Consider the following 22,287-nt stretch of genomic DNA (forward strand, 5'->3'; position numbering starts at 1 on the left):
TTTATGAAACCTGTAACACATCTGATATTCTATTTTCTCTTCTATTCAGTTTTGTCAGGACTGGGCCTCATAGTCTCAATTCGACTTTCTTGCTCAGGGCTGGGGCTCTACTACATGTCCAGCTTTTTGCTAGTTAATTGGAGGTAAGGTCTTATATACCTTTCTGCCTGTGACTAGTTAAGAACAAGGATCGTCTGATCTCAGCCTCCTGAGGAGCTAGAATTACAGACATGAACTGACTGATGCCTGGCCTTCGTTTTCACATCAGTGTTAAGTTGACACTTAATAATTGTATAATTGTCTTCTGGGGAACTATATCATATTTGGCTACATGTATACATGTGTAATAACCAAATCAGAAATCTAGCATATTATCTTTTTTTTTCTTTGTTTTTGTGTCAGTACTGGAGCTTGACACTAGGATCTCATGTTCTTATTTGGCTTTTTTTTTTTTTATTCTCAAATTGATGTACAGAAGGGTTACAGTTACATAGTAAGGTAGTGTTATTTGGCTTTTTCATTCAGCGCTGGTTCATGACCACCTGAGCTACAGCTGCACTTCCTGCAATCATGTATACACTAACTATCTATCTAAACAAACCACACACATATATAAACTATATGTACATATATTTATTTTCATTTCCCGGAGTTCATTCTGACAAATATTATTGTACATGATCAAAGGCACATAGGTATTGTGCCTTGGTGTTCCTTCCCTAAGACACACCCAGACACACATATACACACACTTTAAAAAATGAAACAGCTGGGCTGGGAAGTTGCCTCAGTGGTAGAGCGCTTGCCTTGCATGCCTGAGGCCCTGGGTTCGATTCCTCAGCACCAAATAAGCAAAAAGAAAAAAGCCGGAAGTGGCGCTGTGGCTCAAGTGGTAGAGCGCTAGCCTTGAGCTGAAGAGCTAAGGGACAGCGCTCAGGCCCAGAGTTCAGGCCCCACGACTGGACCCTCCCCCCCCCCCCCAAAAAAAGAAACAGCTGTGATAGATTTTAGTGTCAGTCCTGGGGCTTGAATTCAGGGCCTGGGTGCTGTCCCTCAGCTTCTTTTTGTTCAAGGCTAGCACTCTACCACTCGAGCCACAGTGCCACTTCTAGCTTTTTCTGTTTTATGTGGCTTCATGCATGCTAGGCAAGCTTTCTACCTCTAAGCCACATTCCCAGCCATTTGACAGTTTACTAGAGATTAAGAGTCTCATGAACTTTCCTGCCCAGGCTGCTTTGAACTGCAATCCTCAGATCTTGGCCTCCTGGGTAGCTGGAATTACAGCTGGAATTACCGGTGCCCAGCTGAACTAGTGCTTTTAAGACTTGGGTCACAAAACTCTTGGTCTTTTTTACAGTTGATGGATCCTTACACTACTATGAATTCATTCATTTCAGACATGACTTCAAAAAAGAAAATGAATGGTCAAAATGTACACAGAGGGCTGGATGTGGTGGTTCACGCCTGTAATCCCAGCTACTTAGGAGGTAGGGCATCACAACAGGGAGCCCCATCCCGATAAACCAGGTGGGCATGGAGTTCTGTGTCTGTGATACCACCTCTGTGAGAGGCTGAACAAACAAGAGCAAAAAAAAAAAAAAAAAAAGGAATAGGGGCATGGCTGAAGTGGCAGGTCCTGAGTATTAACCCAGTACCACCAAAAAGAATAGAAAAAAAAATTCTATCAGTGACGTGAAAGCCTTTCAGTGGCACATACTGTGGGGTTGGTCTTTTCCACTGTGTTCTTCGCGATGCATGGTTTACATAGTAGGTCCTTCCAAGGACGTCCTGCCGCTCTTCCCATCCTGGGGGAAGAGGAGAAGGTTCTTGCTGCTGCTGCAAATGGCAGACAGCGTCTGGTTGGTCCAAAACAACCCAGCCAGGCTGCAAAACAGAATAGGAACAATTATCTTTGTTGTTATTGTTGGTTGGTCATGGGGCTTGAATTCTGGGCCTGGGTAGGCAAGCACTCTACCACTTTAAGCCACAGCACCACTTTGGGTTTTCTAGTTGGAGATAAGAGGCTTATGGACTTTTCTGCCCAGGCTGGCTTTGAACCCTGATCCTCAGATCAGATCTTAGCTTTCTGAGTAGCTGGGATTACAGGTGTGAGTCACCAGTGCCCAGCTAGTAGGAACAATTAACTTTATGCTAGATTGAACTCAGGAACTGGTTGCTATTGTTTAGTATTTTTGCTCAAGGCTGGTGTTCTCCCATGTAAATTACACCTCCATACTTCTGGCTTTATGCTGGTTAATTGGAGATAAGAGTCTCATGGACTTTCCAGCTCAGGCTGGCTTTGAACTGTGATCCTCAGATCTCAGTCTCCCCAGTAGCTAGGATTACAGGTGTGAGCCACTAGTGCTTGATTTTTAGAAATTTCCACATATCCTATGTGAAGGAAAATTTAAGATGAATTCTAGAAGTTTTGGTCCCAGACAGTAATGAATGGAAAGACAAAACAGGATCTTAGGAAGATTCAACCTCTCAAAAATGTCAATTTTCTCCAAACTCTATTTTCTTCCTTTCCACTTAATTTGTCACTGTTACTATGTTTCTCTTTCTTCTTTTTTTCCCCCTTTCCCTTGACAACATAGGATCTAGCACCCTACAGACTTGCATACACACTTAAATTTTATTTCCCTGCTTTGAGTTTCAAAAGTGCTTGAACTGGATTTTTTGTCAGTCATGGGACTTGAACACTGGGCCTGAGTACTGTCCCTCTGCTCTTCAGCTCAAGGCTAGCGCTCTACCACTTGAGCCACAGTGCCACTTCCGTCTTTTTCTGCTTATGTGGTGCTGAGAAATCGAACCCAGGGCCTCATGCATACAATGTAAGCACTCTACCACTGAGCCACCTTCCCAGCCCACTCTTCTTTTTTTTTTTTAGACAGAATTCTTCCTTATTAAACATGAATTATCTACATTGACCACAAAGTAATTCCTCCCTTTTCCTCTCTCCCTCCCTCTTTCTCTCCCTCTCTTCCTCCCTCTTCATCTGCTCCTTCCCACGCTCTGCATTGAATCCTGGGCTTTGACTAGGCAGGTACTCTACCAATTGAGCCATACCTCTATGCCTATAAAATAATTTTCTAGGAATCAATGACCTTTACTTAAATTACTAGATTGCCTGGCATCAATGGCTCATGCCTGTAATCAGAGCTACTCAACAGGCTGAGATCTGAAGCTAAGGATCACAGTTTGAAGCCAGCCTGGTCAGGAAAGTCTGTGTGACTCTTTTTTTTTAGTCAGTCATTGGGCCTGAACTCTGGGCCTGGGTGCTGTCCCTCAGCTCTTCACTTGAGCCACAGTGCCACTTCCAGCTTTTTCTGCTTATGTGGTGCTGAGGAATTAAACCCAGGGCCTCATGCCTGCAAAGCAAGCACTCTACCACTGAGCCACCTTCCCAGCCCCATGTGAGACTCTTATCTCCAGTAAACTACTCAAAAAAGCTGGAAGTGGTACTGTGGCTCAAGTGGTAGAGAGATAGCCTTGAGCAAAAAATGCTCAGAGGCAGCGCCCAAACCCTGAGTTCAAGCCCCAGAACCGGCAGAAAAAGCAAAAAATAAAAATATAATAAACAAATTACTAGTCTTAAAGCTAACATCCAATTGTCTAATAGAGTAAGATTGACTTCAGAGCTATAAGAAATGTTATATGCTAGTCTTATAAAACACATCCAACTATCCCTAAAGTAACAAAGAGTACAAAAATCAAATGTTCAATAATTAATTATATGTTGCAGTCATACTACCAAGGAAGACAAACTACCTAAGAGTGCACCTCATCTGGAATTACAATTGTTTTCTTCTAACAGTAAAGTTGATATATTTAGTCCCAAACTAGCTGTCAAAGGACTAGACCAAGATTTCTCTAGTCACTAACTATACAGATAAATAAGCACAAATTTGTGTATTTGAATTCCTAGAGCCTTTTGTAAAAACAAAAACACCTACGTACTTAATACCAGGGCCCTGGTATGTTCTTAATTTTTTAAAGTTACTAACTAAAGGATTTTCTTCCTTTACAGCAAAATCCTGGCTTTCAAACAGAATTCCATTATACAAGTCACTCTTTGCTACCAACATGCCAGGCAGGGAAACTTTGGTAGTAAATCTCTTCTAAAAAAAAAAAGAAGAGAAAAAAATAACAACTTTCAAAATAGCCAGGCACCAGTGGCTTACCCTTGTAATCCTAGCTACTCAGGAGACTGAGGACTGGAGGATTGTTAGTTTGAAACCTACTGGGACAGAGAAGTGTGTGAGACTCTTATCTCCAATTAACCAGCCAAAAAAAAAAAAATGCCAGAAGTGGCTTTGTACATAATCTACCTCTACATCCACTCACATGATAGATCTCCATCCAGAATTCCCTCTCCTTTTATGCTGTCATCTTTGAACTGGGACAAATCCCACTTGCTTCAAAATAAACATGGGTTTTTATTTGATTACTCGAAATCAATAACCTGAAATCTACTCGTCTCCCTTCTTGTCAGGCCCCTCTTCACCAAAACAGGAAAAGGAATAAGAACTGCATGTCAGAGGGCTGGGAAGGTGGCTTAGTGGTAGAGTGCTGGCCTAGCATGCATGAAGCCCTGGGTTTGATTCCTCAGTACCACATACACAGAAAAAGCTGGAAGTGGTACTGAGGCTCAAGTCATCAAGTCCTAGCCTTGAAAAAAAAAAGCTCAGCGACAGTGCCCAGGCCCTGAGTTCAAGCAAGAAAAAAAAGAATTACATGTCATAAAACAATTTCTTATTGGTTGTCTTTTTTTTTTTTTTTTTTTTGGGCTAGGGATTGAACCCAGGACATTACACCTGCTAGGCAAGTACTCTGTCATTGAACTACATCCCAGCCTAGTTGTTTCTTTTTAAAAATGTCCAAGTGACAAATATTCAATAATTGTGTTCTTAAAGAATATGACATAGGTTTGGAAAAGTAGATGAGAAAGTTAATGATTTCATTATAAGAAATGCTTTTGTTCCTAAACATTATTATCTTTTACTCACAAAGATTATAATGTGTGTGTGTGTGTGTGTGTGTGTGTGCGTGTGTGCGTGTGTGTGTGTGTACACATATGCGCTCATACTGGTACAGGGGCTTGAACATGAGTGGGCACTGTGCTGTCCCTTAACTTTTTTACTCAAGGATGGTCTTTATCCCTTTAGCCACTATTCCACTGTGGCTTTTTGGTGGTTAACTAGACATAAGAGTCTCACAGACTTTCTTGCCTGGGCTGGCTTAAAAACACAGTCCTCAGATCTCAGCCTCCTGAGTAGCTAGGATTACAGGTGTGAGCTACCAGCACCCAGCAGACTTGCTAATCTTTAACATCATTGTTTCTCCAGAAATACTCTTTTAGAGGAAAATAATTATTAATAAATGCTTGAGTGCATTTTGAGTGCGTGTTCAGGTAAATAATATTTATTTCATAAATTAATTTATTAATTCAATAAATATTTCATAATATTTATTTCATAAATTAATTTTACTGGGTAGTCATTTTCTTCAGAGTACAGTAAAATATCAAATTAGACATTTTCTTTTAGTTTTACCAAACATTTATAACATCTCACCTCTAATTCTTCTGCCTGTTCAGCATTATCTTCTTCTGAGCCACAGGTTTTAGGTAAATAAGTCATTTTTAATCTCAGATAACCTTTCACCCTTGATTTATGACTGTAGAAAAGAAAACAATTATTCACACAACTTGAATAAAAACAAAAGCATTACAATAAGTGAGTTTACTGAACACCTACTAGCACTGAGGGATTTACCTGAGGTAATTCTAGACAAGATGTTCAGATCTCAGCCTCCTAAATAAGCTACAATTACAGACATGAACTATGAGTGAGTGCTCTGCTTAGAAGTCTTTTTTTTGTTTGGTTGTGGGGCTTGGGCGCTGTCCCTTTACTCTTCAGCTCAAGGCTAGTGCTCTATTACTTGAACCACAGCGCCACTTCTGGTTTTCTGAGTGGTTTATTGGAGATAAGAGTCTCATGGCCAGCCCAGGCTGGCCATGGCTTTGAACCATGATCCTCAGATCTCAGCCTCCTGAGTAGCTAGGATTACAGGCGTGAGCCACCAATGCCTGGCAGAAGTCTTTTTTTTTTTTTTTTGCTTTATTTGTTTATTTTGTGTCATGGGTTTTGAACTCAAGGCCTCAATGCTGTCCCTGAGCTCTTTTGCTCAAGGTTAACACTCTACCATTTTGACCAGAGATAAGAGTCTCAAGGTGACTTTTCTGCCTGGGGTAGCTTCAAACCATGATCCTCAGATCTTAGTCTCCTGAATAGCTAAGATTACAGGCGTGAGCCACCAGTGACTGGCTTTCAGAAATTATTATTATTATTTTTTGTCGGTTATAGGGCTTGAATTCTGGGGCTGGGCATTGTCCCTGACCTCTTCAGCGCTCTACCACTTGAGCCATAGCACCATTTCCTGTTTTCTGATGCTTAATTGGAGATACAGTTTCCTGGACTTTCCTTGCTGGGGCTGGCTTTGAATAGCAATCCTCAGATCTTAGCCTCCTGAATAGCTAGTGCGTGATCCACTGGTGCCCAACAGAAATAATTCTAAATGGAAAAAATATCCTGTAAAATCCTCATAGTACATTTTCCTAATACATTTTCTAGAATAGAAGACAATGCAAATACTATTTTCACTGATGTCATGTATCTGTTGGACTTAGACCTTTACACCAGTAAAGATGTTGACTAGATATTAGTTTACTACGTGGTACAGAGATTAAAAGGAATTTTATTGCTGGAGGATTGGCTCAAGTGGTAAGAGCACCAGCCAAAGAAGCACAAGGACCTAAATTAAAGCCTCAGTATTGGGGAGAGAGGAGGAAGGAGTTTATTTACAGCCTGAAATTTAAAACTTTGATACTCTTATAATTCAGCTTAGGAAAAAATAGAATTATCAGTAGGCTATTTGGGTTTTAAATTCCATTCTTTATTCATGCTACTTGCTCTAATTATCTGAGTATTCTAAAAAAAAAATTATAAGCAGAAGTATTAGCAGGGCATTGGTGGCTCATGTCTGCAATCCTAGCTCCACAAGAGGCTGTGATCTGAGGATCACAGTTTGAAGCTAGCACGGGAAGGAAAGTCCATAAGACTCTTAGCTCCAATTAACTGCCAAAAAAGCCAGAAATAGAGTGGTAGCTCAAGTGGTAGAGTGATAGCCTTGAGCATAAAAGCTCAAAGACATCACGCAGGACCTAAGTTCAAGCTCCAAGACTGGAGTATGTGTGTGCGTGCGCGCACACACACACAAACACACACACACACACACACACACACGTCAAAATTAAGATATTTTCCTGAAATTAAATTTGTCTATGTAAAGTTGGATAGAATCATAGAATGACAACATTACTTAGACTATAATATCAAAAACAAATAGAAGATAATGAAGAAGTTCAGTCACCTATTTAGCAAATATCAGGAGGACAAATCTTTTCCACGGGCACAATCACTTTTCTGTGCATTCAGAATCCTTGTGCAATGTACAAGTACCAGAAAGAACAATAAAACTTTTAAATGTAATAATATAATATTTAGGAGTAGCTCACTAACAAGAGTTTTAATCCTGCTTTTCCAAAGAAGCTATTGTTATGCTTAGTGAAGAGACTAAAAAACAAAAACAAAAACAAAAAATACCTTATTATACTTCAATTTTATATTACTGACCTTCTTGGGTGAAGAACAAAATCCTTAAATGTATATGGTCTCTCCATTCGTGGATTTTCTGTCTAGAATGAAACAGTAGGTTTTCAAGACATATCTGTAACATTAAAATGTTAGGTACTTTTCAAGAATATTCATGAATTATGACCTAAGGCATCACTGACATTAAATATGACAAAGGAAAAAACAGCTTTAGTTTGTTAAATGGTCATAATTAGTAATTTCACAGTGCTTTCCCTCTCCTGTACAAGAAGTGAGGCATGCTGGTGGACACTGCTTGCCATCCTAACTACTTAGGAGGCTGAGATGGAGAATTGCAGTTCAAAGCCAGTCTGAGCAGGAAAGTCTGTGAGACTCTTATCTCCAATTAACCATCAGAAAACCAGAAGTGGTGCTGTAATTCAAAGTGGTAGAGCACTAGCCTTGAGCAAAAAGAGTTCAGGGGCAGTGCCCAGGCCATGAGTTCAAGCTCTATGACTGACAAAAGAAAGAAAGGAAGAAAGAAAGAAAGGTAGAAAAAAAAAGAAATACAGTATATACTTTATAAATCAACTAATTGCATTATTAGTATATATAAATATTAAATGAAAAAAGAATACACATAAAGAACAAAATCACTGATCCTATACCAACCGGTAATGGATAAAGAGGAACATCCACTTGACCTAGGAAATCATCTCTTGTCTATAAAAGAAAGAAGAAATGAGATTACTTATACACTTAATTTTATTTGAAGACTTCGATGAGCTCTTGCTCTCCTTCACAGAAAATGTCAGGATTTTCTTTGCTGTTTAATCTTATGGATTCAACATCAATGGATTAAATCAGTCAATGGATTGATTGGTGATTAAAGTAATCAATGGGTTAAACATCAATCAATGGATTAAAGTGTCAATGGCAACACTGATGCAAAATAAAAAACATAATGTGATACAACTTCTGATCATGATAAGCAGTAACATTAAATTACTTCTCCTGCAGATAATGATTATGTACTCAGACAAAATATTTTAAAGCAGAATACAGTGACCAAAACCAAGCAGAAACTGGAGGGAAATAAATCCTTCATAAAAGGAAATACATAGCTATGATTCATCATAGGAAGGGATTCATACACGTAGCCTGTCACAGGAAGGATTATATTTGTACGTTTTGTCACCTGGCATTACCCCACTGTCCATATAGAACAAAGCAGTTAGAACGTAAGCAGGAATGGTGTGATGCTCTGGTTGGATGAGTTGGTAGACCAAGGCTGGAATTAACAGCATCACTGAAAGTGAAGGAGAAAATCCCAGAAAGGGAAATCACAAGAGCCCTCCAAATTTATGAATAAATTCTATCCAAAACCCTAGTTTATCCCTGAACTGCACATGTGAAAGGTATCAGCTTCTAGGTGGAAAGCATCAAGCAGAGATTTCTTTTTCTTTTTTTGTTTTATTTTGTTGGTAGTGGAGCTTGAACTCTGGGTCTGGGCACTGTCCCTGAGCTCAAGACAAGGGCTCTACTACTTGAGCCACAGCACCACTTCCGATTTTCTGGTGGTTTATTAGAGGTATGGGCTGGCCTTGAACCGTGATCCTCAGATCTCAGTCTCTGGAGTAGCTAGGATTACAGGTGTGAGCCACCAGGGCCCAGCTCAAGCAGATTTCAAGAAATGTTCACCATGGAACTGGGAAGGTGGCTCGGTGGTAGAGTGCTTGCCTTGCATGCATGAGGCCCTGGGTTCGATTCCTCAGCACCACATACACAGAAAAAGCTGGTAGTGGGCACTGTGGCTCAAGTGGTAGAGCGCTAATCTTGAGCTGAAGAGCTGAGGGACAGTGCCCAGGCCCAGAGTTCAGGCCCCACGACTGACCAAAAAAGAAAAAAATAATATTCATGATACTGTAATTATATTATTTGTTCTGAAGTTTGATGGAATTGTAGACACTCCTTTCCTTTTCTTTTCTCTTCCCTCTCTCCCTCTCATTCCTTGATGGCACTGGTGTTTGAACTCAGTGCCTCCAGCAAGCATTCTTCCAGCTGAGGCATGTCTCTAAGCCATATTGTTTTAAGTAGTGTGTTTTAAGAAGTGGCGCTGTGGCTCAAGTGGTAGAGCGCTTGCCTTGGGCTGAAGAGCTGAGGGACAGTGCCCAGGCCCAGAGTTCAAGTCCCATGACTGACAAAAGAAAAGAAATGTTCACCAAAGAATCAGTCAGGTGCTGGTGGCTCAAGCCTGAAAATCCACCTACTCAGGAGGCTGAGATCTGAGGATCATGGTTTTTTTTTTTTTTTTTTTGGTTGGTTGTGGGGCCTGAACTCTGTCCCTCAGCTCTTCAGCTCAAGGGTAGTGCTCTACTACTTGAGCCACAGTACCACTTCCGGCTTTTTCTGCTCATGTGGTGCTGAGGAATCGAACCCAGAGCGTTATGCTTACAAGGCAAGCATTCTACCACTGAGCCACCTTCCCAGCCCTCAGGATCATGGTTTAAAGCCAGCCCAGGCTGGCTTCTCGCTAATTAACCATTCAAAAAACCCCACAAAAACCCAAAAAAACCTGGAAGTGGCACTGTGACTCCAAGTGGCAGACTTCTACCATTGAATAAAAAGCTCAGGGACACTACCCAGGCCTTGAGTTCAAGCCTTATGACCAAAAAAATAGTTCACCAGACAGATTCTGGGGGCTCACCCTATAATCCTAGCTACTCAGGAGGCTGAGATATGAGGATCTCAGTTCAAAGCTAGCCTACACAGTGAGACTCTTATCTCCAATTAAACATCAGAAAACCAAAGCAGCACTGTGGATCAAGTGGTAAAGCGCTCACCTTGAGCTGAAGAGGTCAGGGACCAAGCCCAGGCCCAGAGTTCAAGCCCCACAACTGACCAAAAAAAAAAAAAAAAAAGTTCACTAAAGGAAAGACAGAATTTGGAGTCCAGCTAAGTTAACTTGCTCAAGTAAAAAATTGATTCTTCTTCAGAGAAAGAACAACATTTATTATCTTCATTATATACTACATATACTGCCCAGCACATAGTAAAAGATTACTAGACATGAAATGGAATCGAATATGCACCAGCATCAATAGGAACCTGGCACAAGATGACCAAATCCTGAAATAAACAGGGAAATTAGAATGGCTGTTACAAAGATGCTCAAGAACTTAAAAGGAAAATAAGGTCGTAATGAATGACCAGATAGGAGAAATCTCATCAATGAAATGAAACTATAAAAATGAGTCAAATGTAAACTTTAGCACAAAAAAGTACCATATATGAAATTTTAAAAAAATCAGTTAAGGCTTGGCATATGACTGAAGATGACTGGAAAAAAGTTCTAAGAACTTGAAGCAAGATCAACAGAACTTATCCAAACCAAAAAGTAAAGAGGATTTGTGGGATGTTCAAGCAGTCTAACATATGTGTAACTAGAATCCCAGAAAAGAAGTGGTAGGAAGAAATACGCAGAAACATAGTTGGGGGGGAGAAGGGGAACAACAAAGCAGGCAGATTTTCCACACTTGGAAAAACACAAGTCTAGGCATTAATGAACTTAATGAATTAGAGCAGGATAAATATAAAGAAACATATGTGAGCACATCATTATTAAATGCTAAAGGAAAAAAAAAAGAAAAGAAAAAAATGCTAAAGGAGAATGGGGGAAAAAAGCAGTCAGGTAAAAACATCCAGGGGAACAATAATACAAATAAGGACTGATTACATGTCACAAACAATGGAAGTCAGAAAAAACAGAACAGTGTCTACTACAAAGGCGAACAAAAGTAAGGCTGGGAAGTTGGCTCAGTGGTAGAGTGCTTGCCTTGCATGCATCAGGCCCTGGTTCCATTCCTCAGCACCACATAAACAGAAAAAGCTGGAAGTGGCGCTCTGGCTCAAGGGATAGAGCACTACCCTTGAGCTGAAGAGCTGAGGGACAGCGCCCAGGCCCAGAGTTGAAGCCCCAGACCAACCAAAAAAAAAAAGGCGAACAAAAATATCCTGAGTTGTTCACACCTGTAATCCTAGTTACTCATGAGGCTGAGATGTGAGGATTGTAGTTTGAAGCCAGCTTAGGCAGAAAAGTCCATAAGATTCTTATCTCCAATTAACTACCAAAAAAGAGCTAAAGTGGAGTTGTGGCTCAGGTGGTAGAACACTAGCCTTGAGCACAAAAGCTCAGGGACAGCACCCAGGCCCTGGAGTTAAAGCCCCAAGACCAACAAAAATAAATACATGAATGTAATGACACTCACAAAATACAGGTGGAGCAAATAAATCCCTTTTTAAGACCCTTATGTTTTGCAGGAAATGGTATGATTTAGGTAAATTAAGCAATAATTGATTGCAGAACTGAAAAACCAATGGAAGAATTTCAATGCAGCATTACAAATACTTGATTAACCTAAAATAATGCAGGAAGAAGGAAACAAAACCCAGATGAGACGAACAGAAAAAATAGCCCAATGGGAGAACTAAATCTGACCATATAAATATGACAAACAATATTCCTTTTTGTTGATTATGTGAGTTGGTGCTAGGATTTGAACTCAGGGCCTAGGCACTGTCCTTAACTTTTTTGGCTCAAGCCTAGCACTCTACCACTTGAGCCACACCCCCACATGCAGCATTTTTGCTGGTTAATTGTAGATATGAATCTACAATTCTGGGAAGGTGACTCAGTGGTAGAGTGCTTGCCTTGTATGCATGAGGCCCTGGGTTTGATTCCTCAGCACCACATAAGCAGAAAAAGCCGGAAGTGGTGCTGTGGCTCAAGTGGTAGAGCGCTAATCTTGAGCTGAAGAGCTGAGAGACAGTACCCAGGCCCAGAGTTCAGTCCCACAACTGACCCCCCCCCAAAAAAAAAAAAAAAAAAAAAAAAGAGGTCTGGGAAGGTGGCTCAGTGGTAGAGCGCTTGCCTTGCATGCCTGAGGCCCTGGGTTCGATTCCTCAGCACCACATAAGCAAAAAAAAAAAAAAAAAAAGAATCTCACAGACTTTTCTGCCTGGTCTGGCATCGAACTGTTATCTTCAGATTTCAGCCTCCTGAGTAGCTAGGATGACAGGTACTGTAAACCACCAGTGCCTGACCTCAATGATTGTCTTGAAACCACCCAACTATATAACTAAAATCCCGCCCAGTGAGAATTTCCTTGTCTCAAGTACTTCTGGAATGGTAAAATACATTCTAAACAGATCTGATAACACAGTATCTTCCTTTTTTAAGGCCACTGATCTGAACTCAGCTCATTGACTTTCACATCCAATCAAATGACCCCAAAGAACTCTATTTTCCAGACTCAGTGACAGTATGCATGGTCTGGGAAGGAACTGGGAGGTCCCCTGGAAAGTCTGGGGCATGTGGTTGGTAGAAATGGAGGACAATTAAAGGTTCTTTTTCCATTTACAAAGGAAAAAAAGTCAGAGCTTGAAACTCATTCCTGGGAGGCCAGTCAGTCTGTGATGTTCATTAATGTTTCCTTAGCCAACCAATTGTTCCAAATTCTGAATGCCAAGCATTTCTTTGCAACAGTTATTTCCTATGTTTGAACAGCAAACCACTTTCTTCAGAAAAGGGCATTTGCACTCAGTAAAAATACAAGTTATTTAAGAAGGTCGGCCTGAAAAATCTGAGAAAGGATTAAGACTGAGACTGCCAGGTCATTTAAAAACAAAACAGTTGGGCTGGGAAGGTGGCTCAGTGGTAGAGCGCTTGCCTTACATGCCTGAGGCCCTAGGATCGATTCCTCAGCACCACATAAGCAAAAAGAAAAAAAGCCGGAAGTGGCACTGTGGTTCAAGTGGTAGAGCGCTAGCCTTGAGCTGAAGAGCTGAGGGAACAAAACAGTATGTCTGTGGTGAATGTGGTTAGGTTAGTAAATAAAAAAAATTTTTTTTTTGGTCAGACGTGGGGCTTGAACTCTGGGCCTGAGCCCTATCCCTCAACTCTTCAGCTCAAGGTGAGTGCTCTACCACTTGAGCCACAGCACCACTTCTGGTTTTCTAGTGGTTAATTGGAGATAAGAGTCTCACAGACTTTCCTGCCCGGGCTGGCTTTGAACCACAATCCTTAGATCTCAGCCTCCTGAATATGAGTAGCTAGGATTACAGGTGTGAGCCACCAGCCTCTGGCAAATTCATTTTTTTTTAACGTCAAGTAGAACAATAAGTGCTCTGAATTTAGGAAGAAAAACTGTCATTAACTTTAGTAAGAATGCTACCTGAAATACAGAGAAAATAAAGGACTCTTTAGAGAAATAACATGTAGCTTTAAAAATAGGCACATGTGTTTCTAAGGTCAAATTTAAATTAATTCCCAGTATACAGACAATCACATCTTTGAGTTCGGGTGTCAGGTATTCAAAACCTGCCTGAAGTAGACATTGCACGATTATTACCTATTGTCCTACCCCATTTTTTTGTGAGCAATAATTGTCTTCTTACCTCCAATCATAGGCTCTACAAATCCAGGAATAAGTTTCTCCACTTATGGTAGGCGCATATTCTATTTCGGATAAATACTTGCTAAATTAATTTGCTTTGAAGACGACTTGAGTTTCCATTAAGGGCTGTGACTCTTTAAGAGGATTCAGCCTTGGTACAAAAGTAAAGGTCATTCATCGCTAAAACAGTTACTTGAAACTCCAGGAACCTGTCTGGAAATCCTAGCTCTGACATCCAGTTTGAAAGGAAGTTCTTTTTTTTATGAACCCATGACAAAATTGAAAGCAAATCAAATGACTTTCTGCTTAAATATCACTAAGAAGTTCTTTGTCCATTGGATTGCCTTTTTGAGAAAACCTGATGTGAGCTGCTCCCCAGATATGTAGGTTCTCTGGTACCAGTTCGAATATGTAGGCTATGAATCAGACTCCACTGTGGAAACGAATCGTTGAGTCACGATCAGAATATTCCACTGGCATCCACCCCAGGGAGAAGGTATTCATTTAAGAGTGCCATTCTTCCATGCACACGACGAAGGAGCACCAGTCATCACTTAAATAGCCTAGTTTGGTTATCTGCACAAGGCTCTCTGCTCAGCCTTGCCTCTCAGGATCTTGCAAGCCTCTCTGCCTCCACTCCACAGGAGCCCTGGCTTTGCTGATTATTATTTTTTCCAGTTCTGGGGCTTGAATTCTGGGCCTGGTCATTGTCCCTGAGCTGCTTTAGCACTCTGCCCCTTGAGCCACAGCTCTACTTCTGGCTTTTTCTGTTTCTGTCATCCTGAGGAATTGAACCCAGGGCTTCAGGCATGCTAGGCAAGCCCTCTATACCACTAAGCCACATTTCTAGCCTGCTGATGAATTTAATAAATATTTATTGACCATCACTGTTCTCCATCCTGAGGATATGTGGAACAAGACGAGAAGAAACATCGCTGATTTAGAGGATTGTGTTCTAGTCAATGGTAGTTCAGAAAAAAAGCAACAACAGCTACTTATTTAATCTCCTCTCCTTTTCTGATCAATTAAAAAAAAATATAACATTTTCCCTGCCTGCTTGCTTGCTTTTCTACTTTTATATTCCATCTTTAACTTTTTATTTTTGCTAGTAGGGCTTGAACACCAGGCCTTAGGCTTTGAGTTGGTTTTCTTTGCTCATGGATGGTATGTTACCACTTGAGTCATGCCTCCAGACTGGCTTTTTGGGGGTTAACTAGAGAAGATGTCTCACAGACTTTTCTGCCTTGGCTGACTCTGAATGTTTAGATCTCTCCTGAGTACCTATGATTACAGGTGTGAGCCACTGGCACTGGGTTCAAATGCTATTTTAATAAGTCATTCTTTAATGAGGATCCTTCTTAAATTGTTAGAATACAGCCTATAAACAAAAAACTTAACAGAAAAAGTAAAGAAGAAAACCAAAAGGGCATCAATCATGGATCATTTTAACTCTATTATAAGATGCTCTACTCACCTTTTGTGAGGGGAGGGACAAAGAATAAAAAAATCTGTCCTTACTTATCAACTAAATCTAAACATAGGAGATATTACCCATGGTTCAACCAATAGCCTACTGAAAATTTATTTTTGTGTAGTGATGTGTGTGTATATATCTATAAATATATATATATACATAAGTGTGTATATATATTTATCTTGAAGTAGTTGTACAAAAGGGTTTTAATTCAACAGATCAGTTTATGAGGACAATGTGTCTGATCAATGTTACCCTTGTATTCTTCTCCCCCATCTTTCCCATCCCCACAGTATATTTTTCTATTACGAGAAGTCAAAATGTAACATAGTGCTATGGTTCTGCAATACTTCTCTTTTTTTATATTTTTCTTATTATTATATCTTAAGTGGTTGTACAAAGAAGTTCCCATTCTACAAAACAGTATATGAGTACAAAGGGTCTGACAACAACCCATCCCTCCCAACCCATCTCTTCTCTCTTTTTTTTTAAAATGAGATTAGGTGATTACATAAATTTCACAGTATTGTGGGATAGTGACACTCAGTTAAAGTCACAAACACATTGTACCCTTCACAAGGCAAATTGTCATGCTCATGATCTGCAATATTTCTATATCCAGAGAAGGCATAGTCTTTCCTTCCTTCCCCTGACCTGCAACAGTCTATCTGGAACTACCTTGGATTTGCTTGTTTATGGTGTTCTTTGTTGTAACTGGCTCATGAGTTGAGCTCCAAGATACAAAGACACTGGATTTCCACACGCCCTATGTCAGCAGTTTGATTAAATCTTTGCAAAAAACGTTCACGCCTGTAATTCTAACTACTCAGAAGGCTGAGATCTGAGGGCAGAATGTTGAAGCCAGACCAGGCAGGAAAATTCATGAGACACTTACCTTCAACAAACCACCAAAAAAAAAAAAAAAAAAAACCCAAAACAAGCCTTGAGTGAAAAAGCTAAGTGACAGCACCTAAGCCCTGAAATCAAGCCCCAGTATCAGCACAAAGAAAAAAAAAAAGTAACAGAGACAGAGTTACCTCATCCCCAAGTAGTTTCTAGGACGAGGCCTTGAATCGCTGCCTTGCTGTTCTACATAGCTGTATTTCGTTTTGTTTTGTGTTTGGTGGCTGGGAGGGGGTGGCGAAAGTCACAGCAACGTGGTCCCTAAGGAGTTGTGACTATTCATAGATAGTGTCAGGTTTCCAATTTTCTGTTTCCTTCGTTTGATTTAACTGGATTCCCATTTCACTTTTCACTGCCCGAGATCTACTGATTCTAATAGTTCCAAGAGGGAAGAACAAGAGAGCCACAACTTTTCCCTCGTCTGGAAAAAAAAAAAAAAAAAAGACACTGTATACACCCTTTGTGGAGAAAGAATGTGGCTTCTATCTCTAATGGCCACGAAGTCCGTGTCTGCTATGTGGTAATGTTGAAATGGCACCTTGCTCACGATGTCTAAAAACATGATGTTTAGCAACCCATGTAGGACCTCCGGAAAGCTGCTCCTGACTCCTTACCTATTTCTACCCTGGTCATTTCTGACCCAACTCTTGCTAAAGTCCTGAAGGATGTCCTAACTGCTCTAATGGATGTTCAAAGCCAGTGGGAAGGCACACTGTCCTCTGTCACTTCCTAGGATTCTAAGCTACCATGCTCGCCTAGTCTGTCTACTGACCCCCTTTGTTTTTAGGATGTCAGTCCTGGGGCTTGAACTCAGGGCCTAGACGATATCTCCCCCACCCCTGCTTTTTTTTTTTTTAACTCAAGGCTAGTGCTCCATCATTTGAACCACAGCTCCACTTCAGGCTTTTTGTTGGTTTATTGAAAGTAAGAGTCTCATGGACTTTCCTGCCCGGGCTGCCTTTGAACCAAGATCCTCAGATCTCAGCCTCCTGAGGAGCTAGAACTACAAGCGTGAGTCATCAGCACCCAGATACCTGAGGCTTTTGACTGCACATCTGTCACTTTAGCTTTGCAGCAATCACGTCTGTCCCGGGCTGGCTCCATTCCTCCAGTTGCCCCATTGAGAGCCATACCACCACCCCAACATCACCACACACACTCAACAACGCACAGCTCCCTCCTCCCGTTCCCCTCCCAATCTGGTCCCTCTTTAGTTCCCTGCCTCCGTTCACAATGTTGCCATTCACCAAGGCATCCAAGCTAGGAAAAGGCTGATGCATTTATAACCATGGTGTCACAAAAACTTACTCTCTACAAGTATCAAAAAGAATAAAGATTTTCTGCCGGGTGCTGGTGGCTCATGCCTGTAATACTAGCTACTCAGGAGGATCATGGTTTGAAGCCAGCCCAAGCAGGAAAGTCTGTAAGACTCTTATTTCCAGTTTACCAGCAATAACAGCTCAGTGACAGCACCCAGGCCCTGAGTTCAAGCCTGAGCATAGGCACAAAGAGAGACAGAGACAGAGACAGAGAGACAGAAACAGAGAGACAGAGAGAAACTTGCCTATTGCCTAAGTCCTAACTATTAGCTGGAGACAAGTTACTTCCTCTTCAGCATAAGGGACTCCCCAACTCTCTTCTAGTATACCAACTCCTTACTGCATCCCTAGCTAACCTGCACCTGAGTCACTCAGTGTGTGGCTCGGAGACTTATTTTTGGTTGGCATCTGGAGAGGGGTGCTTCTGGCATTGGGTGGGTGGAGGCCAGCCCTGTGCTCAGCATCCTAGAGGACACTGGGCTGCACTAGGACAATGAAGTATCCGGGCCCCTGGCATAAATAGCGCTGGAGGGAGGACCCTGCCCTGGAATTTCAATGTTTCTGCCTGGCAAACTCCAATCTACCCATCAAGACCCAGCTGGCCAGTCACCTGCCCGGTGATGCTTTCCTTGGCTAAAACAGGTCCCTTCCTCCAGAAAAATATCATCCAATATTTCTTTCTGAAGCATACTGCTGTTCTAGCACACCACATGCTAATTAGAATGAAGACAATCCTTCTGTTTACTGGTGTGTCCCCATTACTAGGAAGGGAGGGCCCCCAAAATAGGTGATCTTTACTTGGTCTATTTGATTATTTTATGTGCCAGCCTGGAGGCTTGAACTTATGGCCGAGGCATTGTTCCTTAGCTTTTTAGTATTTTTGGCTCAAGGCTAATGATCTACCACTTGAGCTCTACTTCTGCCTTTTTAGTAGTTAATTGGAGATAAGAGTCTCATGAACTGTCCTGCCTGGGTTGGTTTTGAATCATGATTCTCAGATCTCAGCCTCTTGAGTAGCTAGGGTTGCAGGCATGAGCTACCACGGCTTAGGCTAGTTAATTGGAGATAAGAATCTCAGAGACGTGGGGCTGGGAAGTTGGCTCAGTGGTAGAGCACTTGCCTTGCATGCCTGAGGCCCTGGGTTCGATTCCTCAGCACCACATAAGCAAAAAGAAAAAAGCAGGAAGTGGTGCTGTGGCTCAAGTGGTAGAGCACTAGCCTTGAGCTGAAGAGCTGAGGGACAGTGCCCAGACCCAGAGTTCAGGCCCCACGACCGGACCCAAAAAAAAAAAAAAAAAAAAAAGAATCTCAGAGACAGAGCTGGCTTCAGACCTCGATCTTTAGATCTCAGCTTCCCGAGTAGCTAGGATTACAGGCATGAGCCACTAGTGCCCAAATTTTAAATTTTTTTTATTCTTAGTGGTTGGCATTTAAATCTATGCTTGATGAATGAATTAATGAAGATCTGTCTGTGGAGAATACAAAGTATTTCCAAGCAAACATCCCAGCTCCCTGTAGTCAATATTGTAATTCTCAAGTTTGAAGAAATATACATTCATATATATGTATTTGTATTATATAGAAATATTTATAACCAAACCATATAACCAATATATATATTTATATATAATCACATTTCCAAACCTGGTCATTTACATTGTTGCATCATTATGAATAACATTGCTTTTTCTAGGAAAGACTGAGTATGTGTGGCTCACATAAACCAATTATCTCAAGCAATCTGGCTTGATGACATAAAGTCCTTATAAGATCAGGAATGCAAAAATAATAGGACACTAAAATAGGTATATATTTAAGACATTTACCTTGAAAAAATAACCAAATAAATGACTGAAATGTGTAATGCGAGGTAAGCATTTTTCAAAAGTTCTTCTGTATTATACCTAAAGGTCTTTCCTATTCAGGAATAAGTAATAGATAATAAGCAAAAGAGAAAACATACAAAAACTATTTAAAAACACATATGTAAGTAAATGATAGAAGAAGCTTAAGCTTAGTAAAAGTCTAAGGCCTTGAATGACACAGTCATAATATCTAATGGAGAACCTAGACCTTCACTAAACAACAGATAGGGAAAAGATACTTAGAGTAGGCAAAGTACTAGAAAGATTTAAGAACTCTCAATAGTAACAATCCTTAACCTGTTCATGGGTTGAGCTGACAGACTATTTCACACAACCTTAAAACATGAAAATTCCTATTTGTAGATCAAAAGTCACTTGACTGCCTTTACAAATGCGATACTGAATTCCTAAAGGCATGCATTACAAACTTTATCCTTGCTATTATTATGGCATAAACAAACATTTTCAGCCCAAGTCCCATCTTCCTCCTAAGCAATAAACACAGTACACATTCTGTGTCTCCTATCTAGGTAAAAACTTTCACTAGATATTAAAACTTCATCGTCAATGAGCTGTTGATTATAGGGAACTAGGCTGTGGGTACAGGCTGGTAACAAAACATAGCAAAGAATCTGTAGCTTTTTCCAGGCCTTAGGAAACAGTGGTCTCTGACCAAAGCAGTGATTTAATTTCACGGCTGCCCGGTACAGATAGTTGACATGACTAAATGCTACTCTAATATCAACTTGTTAAAAGTGAATACAGACTCAGCATATCAGAATACGCACCCAGACTCACTGGAGACATGGGAAATATTTTGGGAGCTGTTTATTTATAAGTGAGTTACAATATACCACTATAATTAGATTAATATATAATTATTGATAAACACAGGATTATTTCTACAATCTTGTAACTGTTGCCACTGCTGTGTTTAGAAAAGGTAACTGTACTATGACTCCTCAATAAAATAAGCCTTTGGTGTGTTGTTGTTGCTGTTGTTTTACTACTTATCAATTCGATCAATTTAGACCCAGCCTGCATTGAATTTAACTGTTATCACAGTATTTATGATACTTTTATGACAAAAAGTTGTTCAATGAACATGGAAAGAAGAACACAATGTAAAACCCTCCAACAAATTGCATACTTCGACTATTCTATAATCCAATAATCTCCCCCCCCCAATAGAACTGGGATTAACTAGTCCTTTTGGTTGTCCTCCAATTATTAGTTAGCTTACCTATGTTAAACTAAGCACCATGAAAATGTATATTTTTGGCAATATAAAAGGCATTCATTTCACTTAAAATACATTTAAGCAAAACTTGGATGGAGCCTTTTCTTTCCCTAAATGACAGAAAGAATAATAAACTGAGATCTAGAAGAATAAACTTGTAAAAAAAAAACAACAACAAATACTCTGTGAAAAGTATCAAGAAACTCAAAATCAACTATGTTAAGGATATTGCTATAACTAATTTTTGGTCAGTTATTCCTTTCAGATTATTTCATTAAATGTAAAATAATTTTATAAGTAACAGTCATTCAATTAACGGTTCCTTTGTTTCTTACTAAGTACCGGCTAATGCGTCTCTTGGGGAAAGAGGACAGTTGAATGCTTATACTCTTCTCCTGGCTATTCAGAAGGTTTTCTAAATGGAATCAATAATCCAAAAAACATAGATTGGAATGTGACATGTAATCTCTTTTTTTCATCTTCAGTAGTTAGATTAACAATCTGGACATTGGTAACAATTATATTTGTCAGATTTCAAAAGAGAAAAAACAAACTATCCAGTACTTAGTATTCTGTCTGCCTCAGCTACTTATCTAGTCTTTTTTCCCCTTTCTAATCTTTAGTACAGATATTGAATGATACATAAATATAAATATTAACTGATATATAAATACAGATAAGCAGGTAGAGCCCACTCTCACACTCCCCCTCAAATAAAACTATATTCTAAGATAAACTAAGATAAATTTAGTCAGAAAAAAATTTGTTTCCTGCAATCTAGCAAGACCTTCCAAACACAGAATTAAAAAGAAGAAAACAAAAACAAAACTATTTCAGTCCAAACTATTTTAAGTACTTTTGAACTGCTTTGGCTAAGATTCATTAGAGTTAAATTACTATATAATAAATTTGCCCAAAAAAGAAATTAACATGGTAAATAGAAAATTATGGAAAATGCCGAGTGATTTCAGGCAAATTCAAACATACAAAACTTAGAAATCAATATTGTTGAGAGAGGAAGCTAAATTTTAGAAGCCAATATTAACTATTAGCTGAAGGAAAATAGGGCAGAAACAAAATTCCTGTGGTTGGAGTATACACAAATGCCAATACCATTTCTTTTTCTCTGTTTAAGCATGCAATTATAATAGTTTCTATCAATGATCTTATGTCTACATGCATGATCAAGAAATATTCCTATGTGCCTTTATAACAAGATCATAATATTTTTATATGCTTTGCTTCATATATTAAATAACCATTTACTTTATTTTACAATGATTAAGGAGAAAGGGAAAACTATAGGAATACTGAATGTTATTAAATACTATTACATTTTAAATTATAATATATATCATCCCTATTTGGACATAGGA

The 22,287-nt window shown here is 39.9% G+C and overlaps 1 protein-coding gene across 6 annotated transcripts in view; it reads right to left on the reverse strand.

Moving 5' to 3' along the window:
• Nedd4 (NEDD4 E3 ubiquitin protein ligase) overlaps positions 1-22,287 on the reverse strand; it is a 63,315-nt gene that overhangs the window by 22,697 nt on the left and 18,331 nt on the right. For 3 of the 6 annotated variants that reach the window (XM_042687660.1, XM_042687658.1, XM_042687655.1), the window contains 4 exons: positions 8,328-8,378; positions 7,698-7,759; positions 5,577-5,679; positions 1,718-1,884 (listed from right to left, as the gene is read on the reverse strand). In XM_042687660.1, coding sequence (XP_042543594.1) covers positions 1,718-1,884; positions 5,577-5,679; positions 7,698-7,759; positions 8,328-8,378 — 383 coding nt within the window. The remainder of the gene's footprint in view (positions 1-1,717; positions 1,885-5,576; positions 5,680-7,697; positions 7,760-8,327; positions 8,379-22,287) is intronic. The other 3 variants (XM_042687657.1, XM_042687656.1, XM_042687659.1) reach the window with 3 other exon arrangements.

This window comes from Dipodomys spectabilis, unplaced genomic scaffold (genome assembly GCF_019054845.1).
Source record: "Dipodomys spectabilis isolate Male_0828 unplaced genomic scaffold, ASM1905484v1 ptg000108l, whole genome shotgun sequence".
Classification (NCBI taxonomy): domain Eukaryota; kingdom Metazoa; phylum Chordata; class Mammalia; order Rodentia; family Heteromyidae; genus Dipodomys; species Dipodomys spectabilis.